Below are 23725 nucleotides of genomic sequence, written 5' to 3' on the forward strand. Positions count from 1 at the left end.
TGAAGCACGTGTAGAGAGAGAGAGAGAGAGAGAGAGAGAGAGAGAGAGAGAGAGAGAGAGAGAGAGAGAGAGAGAGAGAGAGAGAGAGAGAGAGGACGGACCTGCCGGACAACGTTTATGAATTTCTCCTTCATTGTTGTTGTTTTTGTGCATCACTTGTAGCCAACATGTAGGATGTGACGGTTGGTCTTTGTGGAGTTTTATCCAAAGTTGAACAATTTTTCAACTCTCGATGACCAGAAAAAAAACACCATGCGTGCAGCGCTTAGTGCAGTGTTGACGTTCAGAACCTCGTCACGCTGCTGCCGTTTGTAGGAAAGTGTAAAAACGTGGCACTCCCATTGCAAAGAAAAGAAAAAACATAAACATTGAGTTTGTGGCGGTTGCTTGCCATCCCATGCGGTTGGCTTGTCAATATTGCGACAGCCCTACTCGTTAGTATCATGGATGGATTACTGAATGGTAGGGCTGTAACAGTTCCTGTATTCGTGCTGAACCGTCACGGTGAGGGGGTCATGGTCCGGTGCACGCAGCCGCACGCAGAATACACGGTATGTACCATAGATTGATGCACGGTATTGGAACCAAATTTCACAAGCGCGAATTCCGCCCTGAAACCTTTAGCTGTACGCCGATAGAAACATTTGCTGAGGTTAGCACAACAAGCTGTTTGGCGTGGGAGTCAGTCACACTATGGTGAGCCGGAGCTGGAAGACCCCGCCTGCGGATTCCCAGTCAGCCACAACAGCAACGTAGAGAGAGGGTTGTGTTTAAGACGAGAGGACTGCGCGTCTGTGTTGCTCCACCTTTGTAGGGTATATGAATGGAAACGCATTGAACACGCCAACGCATCACCCAGATGTGCCAATCACTGAGACGATGGAAAAGCAACCCATATTTTGTATTTTCAATTTCATAGCATGAGAGATGATTTTCAGTTTTATAGCCTATTGTGATCTGTTGCCTTTTGGGAAAGTGTTTGTTCAGTGTTTGTACAGTGTAATACAGAAATGTTTCAAATGCTCCTCCTAATGAAAAGACTAACATTATACTAAAGTTGCCAGTGGGCAAAAAATGCTCCCTCAGTCCCCGACAAGAGGATTTTTGTCTGTCTTTAACACTTGCACTACTGTCGGTTAGAAAATAAATGAAAAGAAACGTATCCTCATATCCATGCACTTGGTTTTTCTTTATGCTTAACTGAACTCGCACCGAAACTTGACTCCTAAACCCTGGTGTGAACCGAACCGTTGACTTCTGTGTAGCGTTACACCTCTACTGAATGGTCCTACTAAACAAAACGACCACAAAGAGACACAAAACAAAACAAACAAGCCACTAAGAGACATAAACAAACCACAAAGACACACAAACTGAACACAAAGAGACCCAATTTGATCACAAAGAGACACAAAATGACCACACCGCAAAATACACACAAAATTACCATAAAGCAACATAAAAAAGACCACAAGGAGATGTAAAAGGACCACAAAGACGTGGAAAATGACCACAAAGAGAAACAAAACACCACGATGAGGTGCAAAAAGGACTACGCCACAAAGAGATATAAAACGACCACAAAGGGATGCAAAACTACATCACAAAGACGCAAAAACGACCACAAAGTGACACAAAACGGACGCAAAGAGATAGAAAACAAACCCATTGTCTCATAATCTGCCTGTGGGCTATATATAGCAGCTACACATTGAAATGATTTCATATAGAATAGAAAGTTTTCTTTTCCCTGCTATTCTATTATTCTATTCTAACCCTAACCCTGATATGCTGCCTCTCCTGCCGTGGCTTATAGTATGCAAATAGATGCAATATTGCGCACTGTGACAATCCAAAGTCATTGTAAATAAATATGAAACAGTGGTGATCCAAAGGTGGAAGCAATAGCAATTCAATTCATAATACCATTCATAATAAGTTCCAATATGAGTATTAATATTGCTCAGCTGTCCAATGAATCTACTTGATCTTCGAGATAAACAGCAGACGCAATAAACCTGCCAGACAGATTCAAATTAACTTTTTTAAGAGATTGAATGAATATCATTACTAAATACTAGACACTTTGGGGGGTTTTGATGATTGTAGACGTAGATGTGATTAATCTACCACAGAATTCAAGAAGAATATATTTGGCCACAAAATGATCTGTTAAAAAAAAAAAAAGCATAGAGACATTAAAAGACTCATTTGATTAGAATCATTCAGTTCAAACTTCCAAAAATATGCTCTTCCCATTTTCTAAATGAAATTACACTCTTGTCAATACAGAAGAGGGGTTGAAAATTAAGATGCAACAAGTTGCAAGTGTTGGCAGTGACCCAAATCAACCCCCGGAGCAAAAATAAGTCACAAAGTGATGTACCGACCTGCAACACGGCGTCCCCGACGAATAGCTTCCCCGTCTGATCGGCTGCAAGGCGTCAGTTGTCAAGTGTCAGAGGTTAATGAAAACATTAGAAAATAATTGCTCATTTCATACATGGTAATGTGGTGGAAATAGCAAGCAGTGTCTCTGTCTGACTAATCTCTGGCAACGTCCTACAGCTCAGAGACAGAACACAGGAAAGCATGAAATTTGAAACTAATCACGATATAAACTCATTTGCAGCGGCACGGGGGGAAACAATGAAAGCTCTGTTGTGAAAAGATTTGTAAAGCTCCTGTGAAAGGGGGCTCTTAACGTCCCCGGGGGGATATGAAGACATGATTTTCTCGCATCCAAAAAAGGTATTAAGAGGGATGTGGGCAAAAAAGACAAATTATAAGGGGAATGATTCACTCACATGACGCTCTGATATTGCATCTTAACAGGATAGTGAGAGGTCACGAGTTCTTACAATTTCACTGAGAAACATATTTTCTCCTCCATCTCGCTAGCAACATGGGAGCATTACCTACTTTTCCAATCTGGTGACTCAATGGTTTTTTTCACACTATTTTTTTTAACATATTCTTTACTTTTCAAGCAAACTAAGTAACCACCTTGAAACAGCTCATCTCTTATATATATATATCCTAGTGTCTACCAGTAGGTGTACACAAACAGTCTAACCAATAAAAACAGATTTGAAGAGGAATGCGTCAACATATTGGGGGAATAAAAGGTTATTTGTTTTCTTTCTGAGCTGTCTGGTCTCCTAAAAAAATGATGTTCTCATAACGAAACTGCACTGTCAATTACATTTTGAGGGAAACTTATTTTCTCCCGTATTATGTTTGTTTTTGACATATCACAAAAATGCTTCTGATCAAAGTCTGTAAGTCTGCGTAGGGAGCTGGTCGGGGGTGGATGGATGGGTCAAACAAACACAAGAATGTTACCCAGGAGACTGCTGTTGACTTATTTTAAGTTATGTACATAACAAACGTATTTATTTTAAGCCAAAACATGATCTTTTTACTCAACCAACCTGTTCGCACGAAGAGGCGTATGAATGCCACGATAATGCGTAAGGTGTTTAGTATGCAATAAGTACGCCTTTCTTGATTTCCGCCTTTCCTGATTTCCGCACGCCATGTATCCTGTACTGACTGCAATGTAAACGCATCTGCTTATAAATGCTACGGTAAGAGTTAGGGATGTATTATAAAAAGAGAGAAAGACATAGTTCATAGTTGTTTTACGTTGTTTCTGTACAAATTTTACTTAGTTTACTATTTTAAGCCCAATCCTGACATTTCCATTACCCTAACTAAGTGGTTTTCTTTCCTAAACCTAAGTTAGTGGTTTTCTTGCCTAAACCTAAACTGCAGACGTTTGCGTGGCGTACAAATGACGCACGAAAAAGCGGCGTGCAACACAATACTCATGACGCGTTGAATGTTTGTGTCACGCCGTGGTATTTATACGCCTTCCTGTGAGACCGGGTTGACTAAACCTTACAAAGTAGTTTTGTTGCCTAGACGACAAATAAGAAGTTTTGTTGCGTTTATTGTTTTGTTTTGCTTCAATTCACAACCACATGTTTAAAACTGAGGCAGTAATCAGTGAGAAAATAGGTTTCCCTTTAGGAGACGGGGTTGTTCTGAGAGTCAGAAGAGAGGATCGATACTAATCTCATGTCATGGAGCTGGAGTCAGGATATGTTAAGCCTAGCTTAGCACAAAGACTGGAAACAGGGAGACACCAACTCCTCTAAAGGGGACTTTGTTACCTCTGCCAAGGAAGTTATATTTTTGGTTGGCCCATTTTTCATAAAACTTATAAAAATGATTTTCCATTATCGTTCAGCCCGAGTCTAGTCTTTATGCTAAGCTAGGCTAAACACCTCCTGACTGCAGCTCTATATTGAAGGAGCACAGATTTTAACACATGAAGTCTTGAAGTACTGCTCAGTTGGTGCAGTTGTAGAATATATTCTGTAGCTCTGGAGGGAGCTTTCCAAAGGCTGAGAAAATAATCCTGATGGAGACTACAAATCTATAACAGATTTACCAGGCATGGAGGGGCCAATTGGAGATGCTTTTGAATTGCATTATGGGAGAAGTAGGCTATGCTGCTATCATTGTTTTACTATTCTCCTCTCGCACACATTTTCCCAACTTTGAGAAAATGCAATAATAAATCACTGGAGTACCTTTTTAACACTCGGACATGAGAGTCCTATCAAAATTCTCATCTCACCTTCTTGGAAAAAAAATGCAAAATTGCCTGTTAAAATTTTGAACTATTCCTCTCCCTCCCAAATTTAACCAATGTCTTCACTCTTTTGACAGTTTTTCTCTGATTTTCCTCCCCTAACCCAATACTTACTCCTACAAGATAATACTGATGCTCTCAAAATTTCATTGTGAAACTTAAATGTCGCCTGTAAAAATACCCAGAGTCTCCTTCTAATTTCATTAACATTTCCATAATCAACTTGATTAATGACATTTAACAGTGCATTGAAAGTCATTTCCAAATCCACATTGAAGTAGTAAGAAATAAAAACACTTTCTTACCTACTTGATCTTTGAAAATCTTTGAGATAACCACAGACACGTTGTGCTCAGCACCGCCCTGAAAAGCAGGACAGAAGAAATGAGGATGAACGTTGTTGAGTTTCGGTGATAAAAAAGTTGCTGCCAAAACTGCTTTCTCAGACAAACAGTCATCTTCTGCAACCCAAACGCCTTTTCATTCCCACTAGTCTCTCCATAATCAAAACTTATATGCTTACTTTGATGCTCAAGCCCAGACCTCCAGTCGCCTGTCTTCGCAGTACAACAGTTCTGTGCTTTAGAAAGTGGGAGTTTCTTATTGGCAATAGGATATTGTGAACATTGAAACAGTATTTCTGGAGTTATGCTGCATGAATAACAATGCCGGTCTGGAGCCCTCGGGCGCACTTACATTTACTTGGGATTCGCTTCCACTTGTGCAAACCACATCCAGCTTCTGTATGGTTAATACCTCTTTGGTCAATTTCAGGCAGACATCATAGGTATTGTTGGTCTCCTCATTGTACAGCAAAGCAATTCCAGATTTTGTCTGTTGGAAATTGAGAAGAGCATTGACATTTTGCCAAGCGGAGCATTTATGTACACAATGAACATTTTAATCCTCAATGTTTTCATTTGTGCACCCCCATTTTAACTGGTCCAGCTTTGGGTTAATTGGTTTCGCTTGACATTGTGAAAGCGTGAACCTTTGTGTAGTAAGAAAAAAAAACAAATTGCATGCTTTGAATAACCTTATAAACAAAGAGGGGTACACAAAAGTTCAGGAAATTGCATTTGACACTTTGAGGACAGAAATGACGACAACCGCCGACTCAGATGAATGTGCACAGCACAGACGTCACAATATGACGTCTCTCAGTAGGTGAAGATCTAACAGATACACATAACACAGTGCAGTTTAATCTCAACCTTGAATTTCATGCATTATTCTCTGACCTTTCACTGCTCCGTCTATATCAGCAAGCATCTAAAGTCACACAACCAAACCCTTGAGCAGATCTAATGAATTAGAAATAACCTCAACTTTTTTGTCTAAGTGAATGCCAGATGGAGGTTTTTCAAGTTCTACAACAAAATGTGTTCTTCTGGATTCAATTTATAATCATAGAATTAGAGATGCACAATTAATTGAGTATTAATCACAATCACGATTTTGGCTTCCCGCAATTAAATGAACATGATCGACTGTGATATTGACATTTAAAATGTGCATTCCGCTCATGAAAACTCTGCTGCATAAATCAAGAGCTTTCTAAACTAACTAGAGATGCAGCATCAATCAGCAGCCGATTAAAGCCAGGCGGTTTTCAGAAGTCTCATATACTGTATCCAAGTTTTTGCCGGTCACACACATTTTGGCTGTTGGCATTTTGTTTTTTGGCAGTCGCCATCTTGTTTTTTTGCAACCAGAAGTGACAAGCGGAATAAGACATTTTTTAGGTGGCTAAAAGGATACAATTAACTTTCATGAATTGAAAATACATTGTGAAAGGGTTAAAGTTCTAAGACGAAAACATGAACAACACCCAGATCGGACAACGCCGTGGTAGCGACCTGTCAATCACAAGGTAGCCACGCCTTAAAGCATACCCTGCTTTATGGTCTATTTGACTCTAAATGGGACCATAATTTACTAAAATTAACATCATGCCGTACCAGAGGAGTCACCCCCAGTGATATAACCTGGATATTTTTCTAACACCATCTTATTCTGGAGGTTCCAAATTTCAAATCTGGGTTCTGTAAAAAGGCCTTTAAATGTCTTCCACTCACCTGAATAAGATGTAGATCTTTAAGGTTAACTTAACTGCATTTGTACCATTAGGAGCCGCAGAAGTTGGATGTTTCAACCATTTGTTTGTTCCTTTTAGCAATCTATTTTTGCTTAATTGCTTGCTTCCTAACTATTTTTCAAACACACTTGAGTGGCAGCATGTGGTCTTCAGGTGTTGCATCGTTACTCAGGCTGGTGGTTAGCGTGTCCTGTGTATTCAGCCTTTGGTAGTCAATAGTTTACCGGTTCTTATAAATATAAAATATAATAATGAATGAGCCTCACGCTAATTTGTAAACCTGTTTTGTGTTTATTTAGCTCCTAAACACAACTGGTTTAACCAGTAAGCACTTTGTTTATTTTTAACAGGGGGGATGGACCATCAGCGACTAGCAAACCGCCACATGAATGACTCTTTTGGTTCCGTATTTTTTAATACTCCCCCAGGTACAGTATATATGTATAAGACGAAACTGACAGAAGGACGGGACTCAAAAAAATCATCTGCTACTTCAGCACCACGGACAGCGCCATGGATTTATCAATACACAGCACAGTTGGGCTACTGATATTTCAGAGCCATCTCGGGGTCATAAATTCTAACTTACACAAACCTCAGTCAGATAAAGGATCAATGAGTCAGGCAGACTAGACTAACAATATCAATAACGCTTCAAACTTACGCTAAACTTTGGCGAGGATAAACTGGCATGGCCATTTTCAAAGGGGTCCCTTTGACCTCTGACCTCAAGATATGAGTGAAAATGGGTTCTATGGGTACCCACGAGTCTCCCCTTTACAGACATGCAATATTTGTTATTGTTTTGTGTTGTTAATTGACTTCATATAATGAATACATTTGCATAAAGTAAGCAGATTTGCCAACCTAATTCTTGACAAATATCCCTTTAACGTATATTTTGAACAGATAAAATTGATGTGATTAATTTACTATTAATCTAGATTAGCTATGGACAATCATTCCATTAATCACCATTAAATATTTTAATCGATTGACAGCCCTAGTTGTAACCTCGAATAGTAGTTGCTCCAATCTATATTGTTTTGAAAATGGCTGAACACAGCGGTGAGATGCATAATTCCCTCAAGTTTTGAAAACGCTGTATTGAAGTGGCGAAATACATTAGCGCTTCATCAAAACCCTGCCAAAGGAGTCAATAAAACAGATGGATGATCTGACATATTTTAAAAAGGAAGCGACAACAGCTCATGTTTGTTGGGAAAACATCTGCCGGTTGAACTGAAGTGACTTGACTGTGAATCACAGAAGCGGCTAAATATGCAAATACTAAATAAAAAGGAACACAAATAAAATGCAGTCCAATACATCCCCACAAGAAATGCCTCAAAAGTTACTATAGACTTGAATCAGCATGTTTTGAACAGTCTCGCCAGAAAAATGAGCATTAGAAGCTCCACGTAGATATGATTTATTGCAATATGTTTCTGTTGTATTGAAGTTATTGTGTCCACCCACTCTTTCATTTGATACTGTAGGCAGGTTTTACTCTCTAGGTTTCCTTTTTGGCTGATGTGTCATCAAATGCCTCCTACGACACTGTTGATAATAAGAAGTTCACTATGGAGTACCTTACTATTTTAACCCTTTTATCAATACTTTACATTGACTTATCATATGTAGAAGTGAATGATGAAGGTTGTTTGATTACAATTACATTTCTGGCATTTAGGTGGAGTTTTTTTTTTGGACAGACATCCTAAAAGGCCTTTGACATTCTTTTTACACGATTGACTATTTGAAAAAACCTAGGGACAGGGAACACTGATTACTTCACAAGAAAAGGGGAATAATCACAAAAATGTAAAACATTGCCGTATAGTTGTGAATTAAAAATGCATTTTTGTGTACTTCAACCTCTTAAAACTTTGCTGGCCAACTGGCGAGCCCGGCCGCTATTCTGTCTGTCAGAGGTTGTAGCGGAATCAGTTCAATGTAGAGGGAAGATACTGATATCATGGGAAAAAAATATAAAAACCTAAGGAATCCATTGGTACCAACTATGTCATGCTAGCTTGTTCAGGAAGAATGTTAAAAAAAAAAAAAAAAAGTTACGCTAAATTTTGGTAAGGAAAAACTGGCATGGCGAGTTTTAAAGGGGTCCCTTGACCTCTGACCTCAAGATATGTGAACGAAAATGGGTCCTATGGGTACCCACGAGTCTCATACCCAATATTTCCGCATACTGGGGTCCCTAAACAGTCTCGGAATCACATAAATTGGGCATCACTGGAAAGCTGAGACTCTTGTGGATCCAATGAGCCCAATTGTATTCATGTGTGATGATGTTAGTCCCCATAGTAGCCATTTCATTTTAGTGAGCCCATTTTTTTTTTTTATTTGACTTCACTATATGAAATGATCTGTTGTGACCTCTTAGATAATTACAGCCTCATGGAATTTAACAGCCACAAACTAGAGACCTAGGGCATTCAGAGGATGGATGGCTTTCCTAGCTATATTGACAATAAGAAGGTTTCTGAGCAGTTTCCAGAACAGAAGTGCTCGCCATCCAATTGCAGAAAAATGCAATACTTGCAGAAATCTCCAAATTTCAAAAGTTTTTGACACCAAATCACAATGTCATTTTCTATGGTGTTCCTCAAGGTCTTGGTGTCTTGACGTGGTATTCTGGAGGGATTATTGATCATTTTTATCAAATCTCGAGTGGTAAAAAATGGTTAAATTTAGCACCAAATCTGTGTAACAAATGGTATCAAACCCAAAATTGCTGCAACAATTTATGAGACATAATAGAGCATGGGAATGGCCATCACAAACGCTTATCATCATGTTCTAAGCCCTGATACACTTTCAGTTTTATTTCTTATTAATGACTAAAACAGCTTGACACACAGCGCTGAGCTGCATCTCAAATTATCTTCAGGTTTCCAGCTTTCACATGATGTACACCACTTCTACGTGACATCTACTGTTGACTATTTATCTATCCCTGAACATCCCCTGTCCCCCACCCCGACCCCTCTTAAAAGAAAAAAAAGGGCAGAATGGTAAGGGGTTTAAACAGTTGAAAGATTAACAAAGCCAGACTGAAATGCTTATAAGACAACCCTGTGATCACTAGAAGGAGGATGAAAATACAAATGTTAGTGGTTTGTTGTCCCACAGTTCTTTGGCAGGTGTATTTCTGTAAAATAGCACAAGATTGACATTTTCATAGATGATGTACTCTCAACGGGTCAGAGTGGGTGAAAAAGGTGACCATCAGTATGCGAGTGAGGTCAACCAATTCTCTTTTAAGAGACTTTGGAATGAAGGTCGTGCTCCGTTCCTGCCAAAGTATAAATTAAGGCTGCTGGTCGGGAGCTTTGTGGAAATATGGCTGCCGAGCAGCACAATAGATGCATTCAGGGGACACAAAACAAGTTGAAATGTTTGATGGCACACAAAAGGCAGCACAAGTAAGTTTCATCTACCATTACTTTTACTTTTTGTCACTGCTCAACCTCTTAGGTAACTCCATTATGTAACTGTTATTTTTTCTTGTCTTCAATCTTGTCAACAGTGAATCACGCATGCATATGTACGTAGACACCTCGCCAGGTATGGATTGCTTTCCCTCAAAAACAAAAACAGAAACAGGTTGCAGGGCATAGTTAAAGTGTGCAGCAAAATTGCAGACACCGCCCTTAATGACTTGAGTCCTCTGTTCCAAAGAAGGACATTAAAGAAGGCTCAGTCGGTCCTAGCTGATCCTAGCCATCCCCTGTCCATTGAGTCCAGGTTGCCCCCGTCAGGCCGCAGATACAGTTTGCCTCAATGTAGGACCAATAGGCTCAGAAATTATTTTGTTCAAACTGTCATTGGTTTCCTAAACAATGCCCTGTAATGTTTTATGTTGTAAGCCTTTTTGTATTTATTGCCTTTAATAGGCTATTTATTGTGTTTATTGTTGTTGTTGTTCGATGTGGTGTGGTACTGCTGACAACAACTTACAACAAATTGCCCCTAGGGGATAATAAAGTTTTTCTTTACCTTGACACCCGTCATACACTTTACTTAATTCTGTTGAAAAGGTTGACTGCACCAGGAACAAAAGATCTTTTATATGGCTACCGACAATTGGAGCAATACAGTACAGCTACAAACATGATTAGAAGCTAGTACACAGTCTATGGTCAACATTCACTTATTTCATATAACGACAAACATTTTTATTTTTTATTAAACCTAAGGATGCTAATTTTGAAAAAAAAAATGTAACCGATAACCGACCCTCGTTAACCGATTATTAATCGCTAACCGACAAGATTAGTGCGTTTCACGCAGCGATGCTATTTTAAGTGCCAAAAGAGCCGCCCAGCTGCAACGAAAAGCCGATGCACAAACAGGTTAAATACATAATTTATCACCAGCTGCAGTGTACGAGCACAACGGACAACTGAGTCCCTGATTCATCCGTCCGGGAGAGTTACTGTAGCAGCGTGCTGCATGTATTTTCCCAGTCAGTCTACACAACATCATTAATTTGGAAAGTTGTCAGCTGTTTGTCTGCCTGGCGTATTCGGTGAGCACGGCGTAACTTTGGCAAGTGTCCGGTCGAGAGACATAGCGTGTGTGTGGCGGTAGTGTACTCTTGTCAACCCGGCGTTACGTTAGCAAGTTTCCGACAGACCGTGTGAGTGAGTGAGTGAGTGAGTGAGTGAGTGAGTGAGTGAGTGAGTGAGTGAGTGTGTGTGTGTGGCGGCGGTGAGTTTGGGGTTATCGGTGGCGTTATAGCTGTGAACGTAGCTGTAGTAGTGTGTGTACAATTTATTTGTCGGTGAATAAATACTATTGCTCCCGTGTCAGCCGTCTGCTGATTACAGTGAAGTCGGTTAGCCCCGACGTTGGCAACAACACTGGCTCAGCTTTGTATTTCATCTTTATTTTAACGTTTAACTGATTGCGTTAATCGATTAAAATTCTTAATGTTGGTTAAACGGTTAATTATTAACATCCCTATTCAACCTAACAAGGTAGTTTTGTTGCATATTTGTTGTTTCAGTTTCGTAGTTATTTTAAGCCAAATCATGTTTCTTTTATTAAATCTAACAAATTTTTCTTGAGTTTTTGTTTTGTTTCAACTAACAACATTAACCATGTGTTTAACAACTGCAACAGTAATCCGGGAGAAAATACATTTTCCTCTAAACATAATGTTAGACTGCAGTTTAGTTGTAAGGGAATTTTGTAGGAGACTGGGTTGCCACAAACAGGACAGCTAATGCTCCTCTATTTTATAGCCAATAACTCAGCAGGCGTTGAAATAACAACGAAAAGTGACGTCTCGTTGGAATCAAAGTGGCCGAGGACACACACTAGTGAGCGAAGCCGTGCTGATCGGATGATCACGACTCCGAAAGCATCTGAGAAGCAGTGTGTGGATTTCGTTGACTTTTTGAAAAAGTGACAGTCCTAATCAACATTCATAGGCTATACAGTGTGACATGCTCTGGTATAGTGCAACGGAGGTTGACAGTGCATCGCCGGCTCTCAGATGTTAGTCACAGCTGCCATGGAAAACGCCCACCCGCGGGCTTGAAACTTAGAGACTGCTTCCTTTTTTTTAATGAGAAAAACATGCACAATAGCCATTTCTATCATATCTTATACTTCCTTATCTTCAGTGATAATATATCTGATATCATTGCTCAAAGTCAAAACGACTCATCACCAGTGGGTTACATTTTTTTTTTTTTTTTTTATCTTAATGTAGTATGAGGTTTTGTGGATTCCTATGGTAATCATCCATATTTCCAAGTATTTACTGATGGGGCCCCTCAAGAACAGAAATCCATAGTGTGCGAAAAATGTGTGGGAAGTGGAAACTTGATGTCCCCAAAAAAAAGTACCAGCTCTTAGGCTTATCATTTATCAGCCCGGTGCTCCTGCTCCAGCTCGCTCATGTGTGACTGTGTGCATTCATGTGCGACTATTAAGCATATTTTAGCGGCTATGCAACCTCATTACATTTGTGTAAATTGAAAACAATAGAGGGGATAAAAGTCCCCTTGTGGGACACCTCTACATCTTGTTAAGACGCCACTCGCTGGTTCTCATTAGGCAAGTCTGTCAGAAATTCTTTAATCCAATGAAAAAAAAAACAGCTTCAACATTCAAATCACACAGCCTGCTGCAGAAGCACATGCAATATATTCAGAGCTGAATTGAGTTAAAAATCTTGTGACAGCATATCATATTCATTGTGCTGACTGTGGTCAAAATTGTGTCCTCTTTTTTCCCTTAAAACCTCACAGCCAAACTGGGAGGGGGGAGAGAGGGGGGGAAGCTGACATCCTAATGCGATCCACAACAGCTCTGCAATATACCCTGTACTCATGAGGCCTAAAATGTCCAGTTGTTGTTCTAGTGACACCGTCGCGGAGGTTTTTAGATTCAAGTCACGGTAAATCTTTGAGACTGTTTTTTTAATATGTGGATTAATCATATCTGCTGAAGTCAGATCGGTTTGAGAATTGCGAGAGCCAGGCTGTTACATTTACAAAGGGCTGTGATGACGTGACCTTTGACTGATGAATATTCTTAATGGCAGCCTAGTCGTTAGAAGCGATAATTGAAACAACCATTTTATCTCCTCAGTTGAAAATTAGAGTGTCGGAAGAGCCTCACATTAGAAATATTCACAGGTGTGTGCTTGGTTCCTTGTATCCGAGACCTGACCCAAAACCCAACTTGGGCCGGGTCCAATTCAGTCTAGTGCAGTCTAGGGCTGACCTGAATGCTTTGAAGCTTTGACCGTTGCCATGGTAACCGACCTCCAAATCATTATTGGAATGCTTTGTATAAAAAAAAAAAAAATAGTGTTTTATATGCAAGTATGTAATAATAATGTATAAATCCCCAAATAGCCCATGAAATAAGGAATAATCCCACAATATTGTTCATATTCAGCTCTGCGAAGCCTCGAATACTTCTCACTGAAGCTTACAAGCTCAAAAAATGGTATACGGGACAGCCTTAGTCCATTCCGATCGAGTCGGGTAGAGTTCAGGACTCGGGTCTGTCTGTGTATAATGTCTAACGCCTGAGAGGATCCGAGTAGAGCTCCGATTAATGTTTTTGTTTTTTTTAGGCAGATGGAGGGCGTGAATTGAAGCGCACGAAAAATGACAGGTTTTTGACCACGGCCAATGCTGCTGCTCTCTCTCTCCATTTGGGTCGACTGTATTTTAGTCCGGGTTTAACTACTCCGGTCTGTTCAGATTGGGTCTGTCCTCGGGTCTTTTACGGATCAGCAGATGGGAAACAAAGCTAAGTAAATCTCATGTCTTGGCGAAGTCCAGAGTCAAGAAAACTGGAAATTTATGTCTGTCCATTACACATTTTATACTTTTGAGTAATGAAAAAGTTTTCTAAAAGTTCACAACAGTTATCCGCTCTACCATTTACGACCGAATCAATTTAAAAGGCACGGTGTTATGGGAAAATAGAAAAGTCTGCCAAGTTGCCTCAATAAATAAAGACTTTCACAAGGTTTAAGGTCACCTAATCCTTAGCAGCATAGAGAGGAATCTGTACAATATTGAGAGCTAAAAGTTGTCTGGATACATTATAGATTGTGAAAAGTATGAATTGTGCCAGAGGGTGAACATGTATAATTTGTTTAGTTGGAGGCTATCTTCACACGCAGTAGGTGAGCGAACTCGAACACAGATCACAGCATCAGTCATACGCATTACATAAGGGCTCACTTGATATCTGTAATTCGCTCCAACACAATATCAATTATGAACAACTGCAAAAAGATGTTCAAAGAAGGAAAAACATTGCAAATTAACAATCCTGATCTTCACACGGCCAATTTAGAGACATCCATCTAATAAAACCCCTGAATGGATTTGTTTGTAGTTCCGTTTCTCTGAAGTATAATAAGTCTAATAAAGCTCAGCAGGTGTTGCTGAATTAGTTAAAGAACAGACACAACTCGTGGCACACCTGCTGTGGAGAGTTCTGAACTCAACAAAGACAGCGGAAGGTCGATGCTGAGTTTTTTGTTGACGTATGAAGGCTCCTAAAACACACTTGGTTCACACTCTCGGTCCTCTGTTAATTGGAGTGCAATTTGACCTGACAGTTGGTGATTAGCCAGATTTGTCACACTGGCTAGAGTGTATAACCATGTCGGCAGTGGAGATCACATCAGTGGCATGTCTGAGGAGAGGCTGAGGAGTTTATGTCTCTTTGTTGATTCGATGATTTTACTTACATTACTAAATGATAGAGACCAGGCAGAGTGCACATAAAGACATAGACAGTATACAAGGAGTGGACGTAGGAACCGTCACCCATTCGTTTCTTAGTCTCTCCTTAGACATGCCACTGATGTGATCTACACTGCCGTTTTGAAGCCTCAAGGTCGGCATTTTGGCCGTCGCCATGTTGGTTTCTGGCCGTCGCCATCTTGATTTTTGGCCATTGCAATCTTGGTTTGCGGGCGTCACTCTAAAGCCCCCAGGAAGAGCATCAGGCTTTGAAGCAAATTTTTGTAGTGGCCAAACGGTGGGACTACAATTTCCACATCCATCACGTGATGCCATTGGGCCCAAAAAGACTTTTTCTCATAAACTTACATTGGATGTGGAAGATCGCCGGATGATCCGGGTACTTTATCACTCGGCAATCGAGACGTTTTGGGTTCATGCACCACCGAGCAACACAAACTCATGTTTACAATGTTTACTGAGGTAATAAATCAAGTGAGAAGTAGACTCATTTTCTCATAGACTTCTATACAATCAGACTTCTTTTTGCAACCAGAGGAGTCGCCTCCTTCTGGCTGTTAGAAAGAATGTAAGTTTAAGGCACTTCTACATTGGCTTCACTTCTCAGACCCGGAGGTTGCCCACTGAGTAAACGAGATTATATAAGATATTAAGCTGGATACCTTAAGCCTCGTCTCATTATTATACACTTAAAGACCCTGAAAATTGGTTTTAAATTTTAAGCATTTCTCTTTAACATTAATGAATAACTAAGAACAATTAGAGTTAAAGTTTGGGGGAAACCATCCTTAGGTATTAAAAGTTTCACACTTATCAGGACTGTGTGGGTGGTTTGATCAGATTTGATCGACAGTGGCCTAGCAACATCAGCAAACAACTGTCTAATTTTGCCAAATTCTGATTGGTGCTCACAAGTCCGTAACATCACCTTTTCCCAGATTATCAATGAGAACAGCACAGACAAAACTTTTGTAGAAAATAGTGTTCATGTAGAACCCCATCATGCATAGCAAAAAGCTGATCTTAAAAGTAGGTTTTCAGGTGTTTTTTCTACAAGAAAAAGCTCCAATAAAGCCCAATGATTTTGACTAAGCTCCAAGCAATTGCCATCAAGAATCAAGCAACATATCACAACCTGTTGCGGTTTTTCGTCAGCCAAAACACTGCGTGTTTAGCCAGAAAGCGAAGCAAATTTGACTGCTGGATTGTTTGTGCAGCCAGTGTTTATTCACCCCAAACAGTATGTCAATAGGCATTAGCGGTGAGCTAGTAAGCTACATACACACTGATCTCAGAACTCACCAGGACCTTCAGTTCATTCTGTCTCTCTTTTTTTTCTCGTGTCTGTATCTTTATGAAGTGAATTCAGCTAATTTTGTACTTCTTGTACATCTTTGCTCTGCCCTGAACAAGTTCGCATTTATTCATGCCCACTTGCATATTCTCATTGACTTTATCTGCAATTTAGTCACGTCTAAAATCTCCCTTGCTCCCCGTCTGAACACACAATGAGGCTTGAATTGTGAACAGCTACAGCTTCCTGTAGCTTAAATGATGTAAGTCATTGATGTAACTGTGCTTACTTTAGAAGCATATTAATGCCACCATGACAAAAAAAAATTTGCTCGAGAGACTCTTTTATAAGATCCTTCTCACATTATAACAAGATATTTTTCTCGTTAATACTACAAACCAAATTATTCAGTTTTTACACAAAACTTTTCTTGTCATTACATCATAGCACTTTATCTTGTTATATCACAAAAACAAAATATCTTGTTAAAACTAGTGATCGGTGCACGCAGCGGACACTTTGAGCAAACGTCAACACTCCAATTCAAGCCAATTAAAGACACCTTTTAATGTGCTTTTTTTCTTGTATGAAATAACACTTGCACCGAGCCCTCATCATAGGCTCTGAGCACAGCTGCTTGCGGTCAGCAAAGGCTCAGCTATCCCAACCAAGTGGAGCTAATCAGCAATTTAGAGGCAATACACATAAACTGGAAACTATTCTAACTCCAAAAGCAAGTGTATTCTGGACTCTCACTCGTCAATATCATAACTTTTAATAAACTAGAATTACCACCTTGCGGTTGTATGCCTCCGCCAACCAGTTAACTGGCAATTTACACCCATGTCTGTCCAAAATGTCATCACTTCATCATTTGTGTGAGATTGTCCTAATTAGCATATGAATTCTTGAGGTATGGCCAAAAACGATGTGTTTTGTGCAGTGGGCAACTTTGGGTCTGAAAAGTGAAGCCAATGCTGAAGTGCCTTAAACTTGCATTCTTTCTAATAGCCAGCAGGGGGCGACTCCTCTGGTTGCAAAAAGAAGTCTGATTGTATAGAAGTCTATGAGAAAATGACCCTACTTCTCACTTGATTTATTACCTCAGTAAACATTTTAAACATGAGTTTATGGTCTCAATCGCTAGTTTCAAGTCTTCTTCAATGCCGCATGATGTTCATTTAGTCAATTATGGTCCAATTTAGAATCAAATAGACCATAAAGCAGGGTATGCTTTCCAGCGTGGCTACCTTGGGATTGAGAGGTCGCTACCACGTCGTTGTCCAGTCTGGGAGTTTTCCGTGTTTTCATCTTACAACTTTAACCCTTTCACAGTATGTTTTCAGTTGATGAAAGTTAATTATAACCTTTCTGGTCGCCTAAAAATGTCTTATTCAGCTTTTGATTGTACTTAGCTCCACCCTCTCGTGTCATTTCTGATTACAAAAAACAAGATGGCGACGGCCAAAAACCAAGATGATGACGTCCAAAATGCCAAACTCAAGGCTTCAAAACAGCAGTCCACAAACCAATGGGTGACGTCACAGTGACTACATCCACTTCTTATATACAGTCTATGGTTTTGTGAGCTCACAATGACCGTGACCTTTGACCACCAAAATCGAATCAGTTCATCCTTGAGTCCAAGTAGACGTTTGTGCCAAATTTGAAGACATTCCCTTAAGGCAGCGGTCTCAAACTCAATTTACCTGGGGGCCGCTGGAGGCAGAGTCTGGGTGAGGCTGGGCCGCATCAGGTATTCCACAAAAAAAGCTTTGTTAAAAAAAAAACAATCTTCTCAAACGTCATTATTAACAGTTCTTTAACTTGAATGGGTTCTTCTGAACATGAACTGTCCTGAACATTAATGGAACATTGAAGAACATGAACGGTTCTTCTGAACATGGCCTATTGCGTCTCCCACTTTTCCTGAAATTGTCTGTGCTCGTCACCAACCTTTCTCTTCACTGCAGGCTTTGAAAAAGACAAGATATATATTCATTCCACTTGGTGTCACTCCGCAATAAAGTTGTGCCTGCTGTGTTTGTGTTGCTCTGCAATTACACCACCAAGCCGCTAGTTGGCGGCGGCGTCTCTATGAGTTTCCTTCTTCTTCTTCTTCTTCTTGTACTACAAACAGAAACTGAGCGGAGTTGGAGCTAATAACTGTTGAACCACAGAACTTTTACTGACATTACTGCAACGCCGAAAAGAGAAAATATATCTGAGTGGATTTGTGTGAACAAACATTGAAAAGATGGAGGCAAAGAGAAGTAGAACTTGGTCCTGGCCGCTCAGCATCGCTGACAGACTGGACCAATCACAGCTGTTGCGGTCTGCGTCGCCGCGACGTGTAGTTACATTTCTGGAGAGGTGCACGTCAGGCTACGGCGTCGATTCAACGCAGAAGTATAAATCAAGCTTTAATCGAGCTTATGCGATGTAACACGGGCGCCGCCATAGTTGTTGTGAAATGTTTCTCTGCTTGCATCAAGCCCGGCCGATTGCCCGCCCCCGGGAGCCATATACCCCGCTGTGATTGGTAGGTTCGTTCAGCTCGGGCTCGCGCAACAAAGGGACCTTCCACACACAACGCGGCAAACTGCCATTCACATAAAACTCGCGGGCCGAGGGCGCCTGGTTAGCTCAGTTGGTAGAGCGGGCGCCCGTGTAACAAGACTTGGTCCTGACCGCGGCGGCTCGGGTTCGAATCCGGCCTGTGGCCCTTTCCGCATCCACTCTCTCTCTCCCCCCTTTCCAAGACTCTATCCACTGTCCTGTCAATAAAAATGAAAAAAATGCCCGCAAAAAAAAACTTTATAAAAAAAAAAAAAAATTTGCGGGCCGCACTAACATTAAACTTTCATATCAAGGTGGGGGCCACAAAATATCGTCTTGCGGGCCGCAATTGGCCCGCGGGCCGCGAGTTTGAGACCCCTGCCTTAAGGCGTTCCTGAGATATCGCATTCACAACTAGAAGTGCACTCGGAGAGCGCAGACCTCTGCCGAAGCAGGTATCATGTACAGTACGTCACACTGTTCTGCAATCCCCTGCCACAATCTTTAAATTCTGCATCTCTGTATTCTTTTATTTCTTTAGCGTAAAGTGCTTTGTGCTGGGAGACAAAGTGAACAGTTATCAGGCCATTTTGGATGATGACGTTTGCACGTACAGTTTAGACGGATGCGAAAAAAAAACAGAAAATCTAACCTGTTCCAAAAATGTAAATGGTCGATGAAAGGTTCGAAGTCGGTGTGTAAACGTGATTGACACAAAATTAGGTCGTATTTATTTTTAAATGTGCAACAATTTCGGACAAAAAACACAGACTTGGTGTGCAAAGGCCTTTAGACTGGTAGCCTCACTAGAATATAATTAACACAGACTGCTGGCCTCCACTGCTGTAATTTACATTGTGTCCGGTTGACCAGATTTCATGGGATATCTATAGTGTATCAGCTTTAAGCAGAAAACAGAGCGAGTTCTGCTTTTCAGCCTGAGCAAACAGCACAAGTACCAACCGTCTTTTTACAACAGGAAGCAACAAACAAGGTTCAAGAGACGTGTCAAGATTTTCAGAAACACTAGCACCTCTAAATTGTGTGAGACAGCGGCTGCAAACTGTCTCAACCATCATCTCAACTGTTCATAGTGTTTGTACCATCGGTATCACAGTTGTGGTTCCAATGGGAGAGGGTAAAGTACACTTTTCAGAGTTGAAAGAAGTATGATCTTACTTGGCTTGGCACAATTGAAGTGGAAAAAATCATTGTGTATGCTCAGTAGATCATGAGTGCCAGGATGCTTTTTTTGGGGCTAAAAAAAAAAAGGCTGTCAAGAACCATCCTTATCGACTATTTTAGTAAGTTTCACCTTCCAAGTTCACTGGAAATGAAGCACTAACTGTCAAGGCTGCAGCATCAACGGCCACAGCACGTTTTCCCGTATGGAGCGAAAACATTTCCACAGCCGGAACAAACAAGACACTTTCACCAGCTCCTGCATCATTAACTAATCTCGCAGGCTGTCTCGAAGAAGTGGAGTTAGGGTTCAGAGGTGTTTAATCAAATCAGCATCGTTTCCAATCCCTTATCAAATCCAATTGGAAGTTTTCTTCATTCGCAGGTAACTAAAGTTCTAAATAGCTAAACCGAGAAGATTCAATTTAGATCTGTAATGAGCTTTTGTTGTCGGAGAGTTGTTTTTAGTGGCAGCCTAATTAATGTTCACCACTTGTAGCTGCAATCTGTAAATTAGAGGAGCAGCGTTAAGTATAAATGTTGATTAAATGTGTCTGACCCATTACTGGAGATCCCAATGGAGAACTGTTAAGTTCATAAGCTTAGAATATTGATATGTTACGGAGAGGAGTTTAACTTCGAGGACCTCCTGCATCTGACATTATCAGCTACCACCTTCAGTTTGGTTTTTCTCTTTCCTGTATCAAGTGTATATAAAACCATTCATTCACCATGACTTTGTTGTTGGTGTTGCACTACAAAACTAGACACTAGAGCGATTTAAACAGAGTTTCTTTTCACTCACAAATGATCTTTCAACAACAGCCAAATGTTTCATTTTAGTAGTTAAAGAGTTAAAGTTGATTAGCTATAGCTACCTTGTGAAGCCTTCTGGGGCTGGACACCTGACGCAGGATTTTCCAAGTAGACTTTGAGTCCCCAGTTTTTGTACTACAGAGAGTTACGTTAGGGACATTTGTCACATTTTTTAGTGACGTGTTTTCTTATGTTACGTTGTTTCCATACATATTTCACTTAGTTTACGTTCTTATTTTAAGCCCAACCATGAGTTTTTTTGTTAATCCTAACTAAGTGGTTTTGTTGCCTAAACTGAACTGCAGATGTTGCCGTATTTTCATTATGTTGTATACAAATGACACGCGCGAAGCTTAAAATGTGTCATCATGACACGCACAATGTCGGTGTAATATCGTGCCATTTACACGCCTTCCCGTGAGACTGGGTTGTACCCTGTGTTACTCTGTGTACAAGGACGCAGCTATAAAGAAAAAAGGGTGGCGTTTCGGTTGGTCTCATTGAACTACAAAAATACACACTTGCGATGGTAGAGTGATGTTCAAGAGTCGGCTATTTCTTTTTACTCTCAAATTATTTTGCAGAGAGCATGTTAACCAGACAGCCGAAAGTTTAATTCTAGTTGCTGCAGAGTGAAAGATAATTAGCAGCAACTGATATAGTCAACCCAACACTAAATAGAAGTGCTTGGTGTCAAAAGTTTGTTCTCATACATATTTTATGTGTAATTTAGGCTTATATTTATGCTGTAACTGTTCCGTTTGTTTACTTGAGGGTGACAGAATACATCCGAAATGCTAAAAGACACAGTGGTGGTGGTGGTGCAATGTCGACAGGGGCCAACAGCTCATTGTTGCCTCAGGGGCCCCGAGTGTCTACATCTGGCCATGTGTCTGACCAATCAGGTCAAGTCAAAGTTAACCATTTTGGATCAGACATAAGTCACACATCTCGGCCTCCCTGATAAATATTTCCACTTATGCAAGTCAGTTATTTATTTTTACTTCATAATCTGTATGCGGTTGTATTCATTTATGCAAAACTACCAACACAGTGATTTCACAAACCACGGTTTTCCTTCACATCTTATGACCCAGACATTTCTGCCTCCTCGCCCTGATGGGACGATAGATGACGTTTGACTACGCTTTGGCTGCAGCGGAAGAAAACTTCCCAGACACTGATAACCTTGAAAAAGCACCACTGTCAAGTGACACACACACACACACAAACACACAAACACAGTCAAAGTACTGATACACTAACAACAGCCAGCGGCCAGTGCTCACTTACACACACTATCCAGACGCACACATTTTTGGTCCAGATCAATCACATCACGTCTGGTATAGCCATCAAACCTGTACCATATAGTGTCTTAATCCGCTTACAGCCCCCTCTAGAGAATCTCACTTTAGTTCCACCAGTTCAGTTTCACATTAACAAACCCCCTCAACATGGATTTTATACAGTTTCAGCCATGATTCATAAGTTATGATGAGTGGAACTGTCTCTGGGCCAAAGCAAGACATCACGCCCACGTTTCTATCTGACCTGACAGTAGCCTTTCACACATAATTCCTGGTAAATTACTGGGATAACCTTTCAGGCACCACTAGTGATTTTCACTGTTCACACATGCAATACATTCAGGACCATTTCTGTCTTGTGCCTTTTCACACATGCCATGGCAATATTTGGAATAGACGGGACATGGGACAGTCGAGCAGATGGCGGTAATGCAACACTTATGGATGCCAATCGCCATAAAACTCAAGGCAAGGCCGGATGTACATGTACGCGGCAGAAGACGTCGCTTATTGTTTTCAGGAACATTGTGGGTGAGGAGCCTATTCCCGGTGCAAATGTTCTAATGTATTTTAATATTCAACACCCGTGAAAAGTATTGACGTAAATGCTAAACGATAGCTAAACAAGTTGCGGATTAAAATATGTCATTGGCAGAGTCTTGTGATTGGTTCCCTCGCTCCATGTGAAAGTGGTTTTCATCAGACGGACGTAACCCTATACCTATAACAAAACCACATTCAGTCAACCGGGAGGTTGCTAATGAGCATGAAATACTGACTGGACTGAAAAACGCACCACTTCCACACGCCCTAAACAGTCTAAATCACTTAACTATACAGTATATCCCATCAAGGAACATTTATCAAATGTGCAAATCATAAACTCATGTTTTAGATATTGATGGTCTCATTGTGGGCCAACTAATGAGCTTAAATTGTACTGTGTGTAGGATTTGCCGGCATCTAGTGGTGTGGTTCCAGATTGCAACCAACTGAGCACCCCTCCGCTCACTCCTCCCTTTGCAAGACTGTAACGTGACTCGCCGAGTGCGAAACTTTGGTAACGCATTTGCCTCGCTCAGAGGCCGTCCTTACCATAATAACACTACTTTAGGAGCAACAGAAGAAGAAACATGGCAGACTCTGTGACGAGGACCTGCTCACTATGTAGATAGGAAGGGCTCATTCTAAGCTAAATAAAACACAACGATTCTTAGTTTCAGGTCATTGTACACCAATGAAAATATAGTTATGAATATTATATTCAATTTCTGCTAATAGATCCCCTGAAATGTTACACACCCACTGTTCCTTTTAAAGGCTGACATTTGGACACATACAGCAGGTATTCTTTTAGGTATGAAATGGATGAGCTGTATGTAAGTGCTGGGTGATTCGACGACAGGTGTCACAATTACAACTTTTGTCAAGCTGAGCACTTTCATCTTTCATCGCATTTTCAAAAACAGAGAAGAGGATGAAAAGCAAAACCCCAGCCCTTCAAGTCAATCAAAACTACCTGGGGTGTGTCAGAAG

General features: G+C 40.6%; 1 protein-coding gene across 2 annotated transcripts in view; it reads right to left on the reverse strand.

Annotated features, from left to right (window-relative positions):
• sntg2 (syntrophin, gamma 2) overlaps positions 1 to 23725 on the reverse strand; it is a 104283-nt gene that overhangs the window by 66616 nt on the left and 13942 nt on the right. For both annotated transcript variants that reach the window (XM_074660802.1, XM_074660800.1), the window contains exons 2-5: positions 5360 to 5497; positions 5187 to 5243; positions 4969 to 5026; positions 2391 to 2434 (exon numbers count right to left, since the gene is read on the reverse strand). In XM_074660802.1, coding sequence (XP_074516903.1) covers positions 2391 to 2434; positions 4969 to 5026; positions 5187 to 5243; positions 5360 to 5497 — 297 coding nt within the window. The remainder of the gene's footprint in view (positions 1 to 2390; positions 2435 to 4968; positions 5027 to 5186; positions 5244 to 5359; positions 5498 to 23725) is intronic.

Source organism: Sebastes fasciatus, chromosome 15, assembly GCF_043250625.1.
Source record: "Sebastes fasciatus isolate fSebFas1 chromosome 15, fSebFas1.pri, whole genome shotgun sequence".
In the NCBI taxonomy this organism is placed as follows: Eukaryota; Metazoa; Chordata; class Actinopteri; order Perciformes; family Sebastidae; genus Sebastes; species Sebastes fasciatus.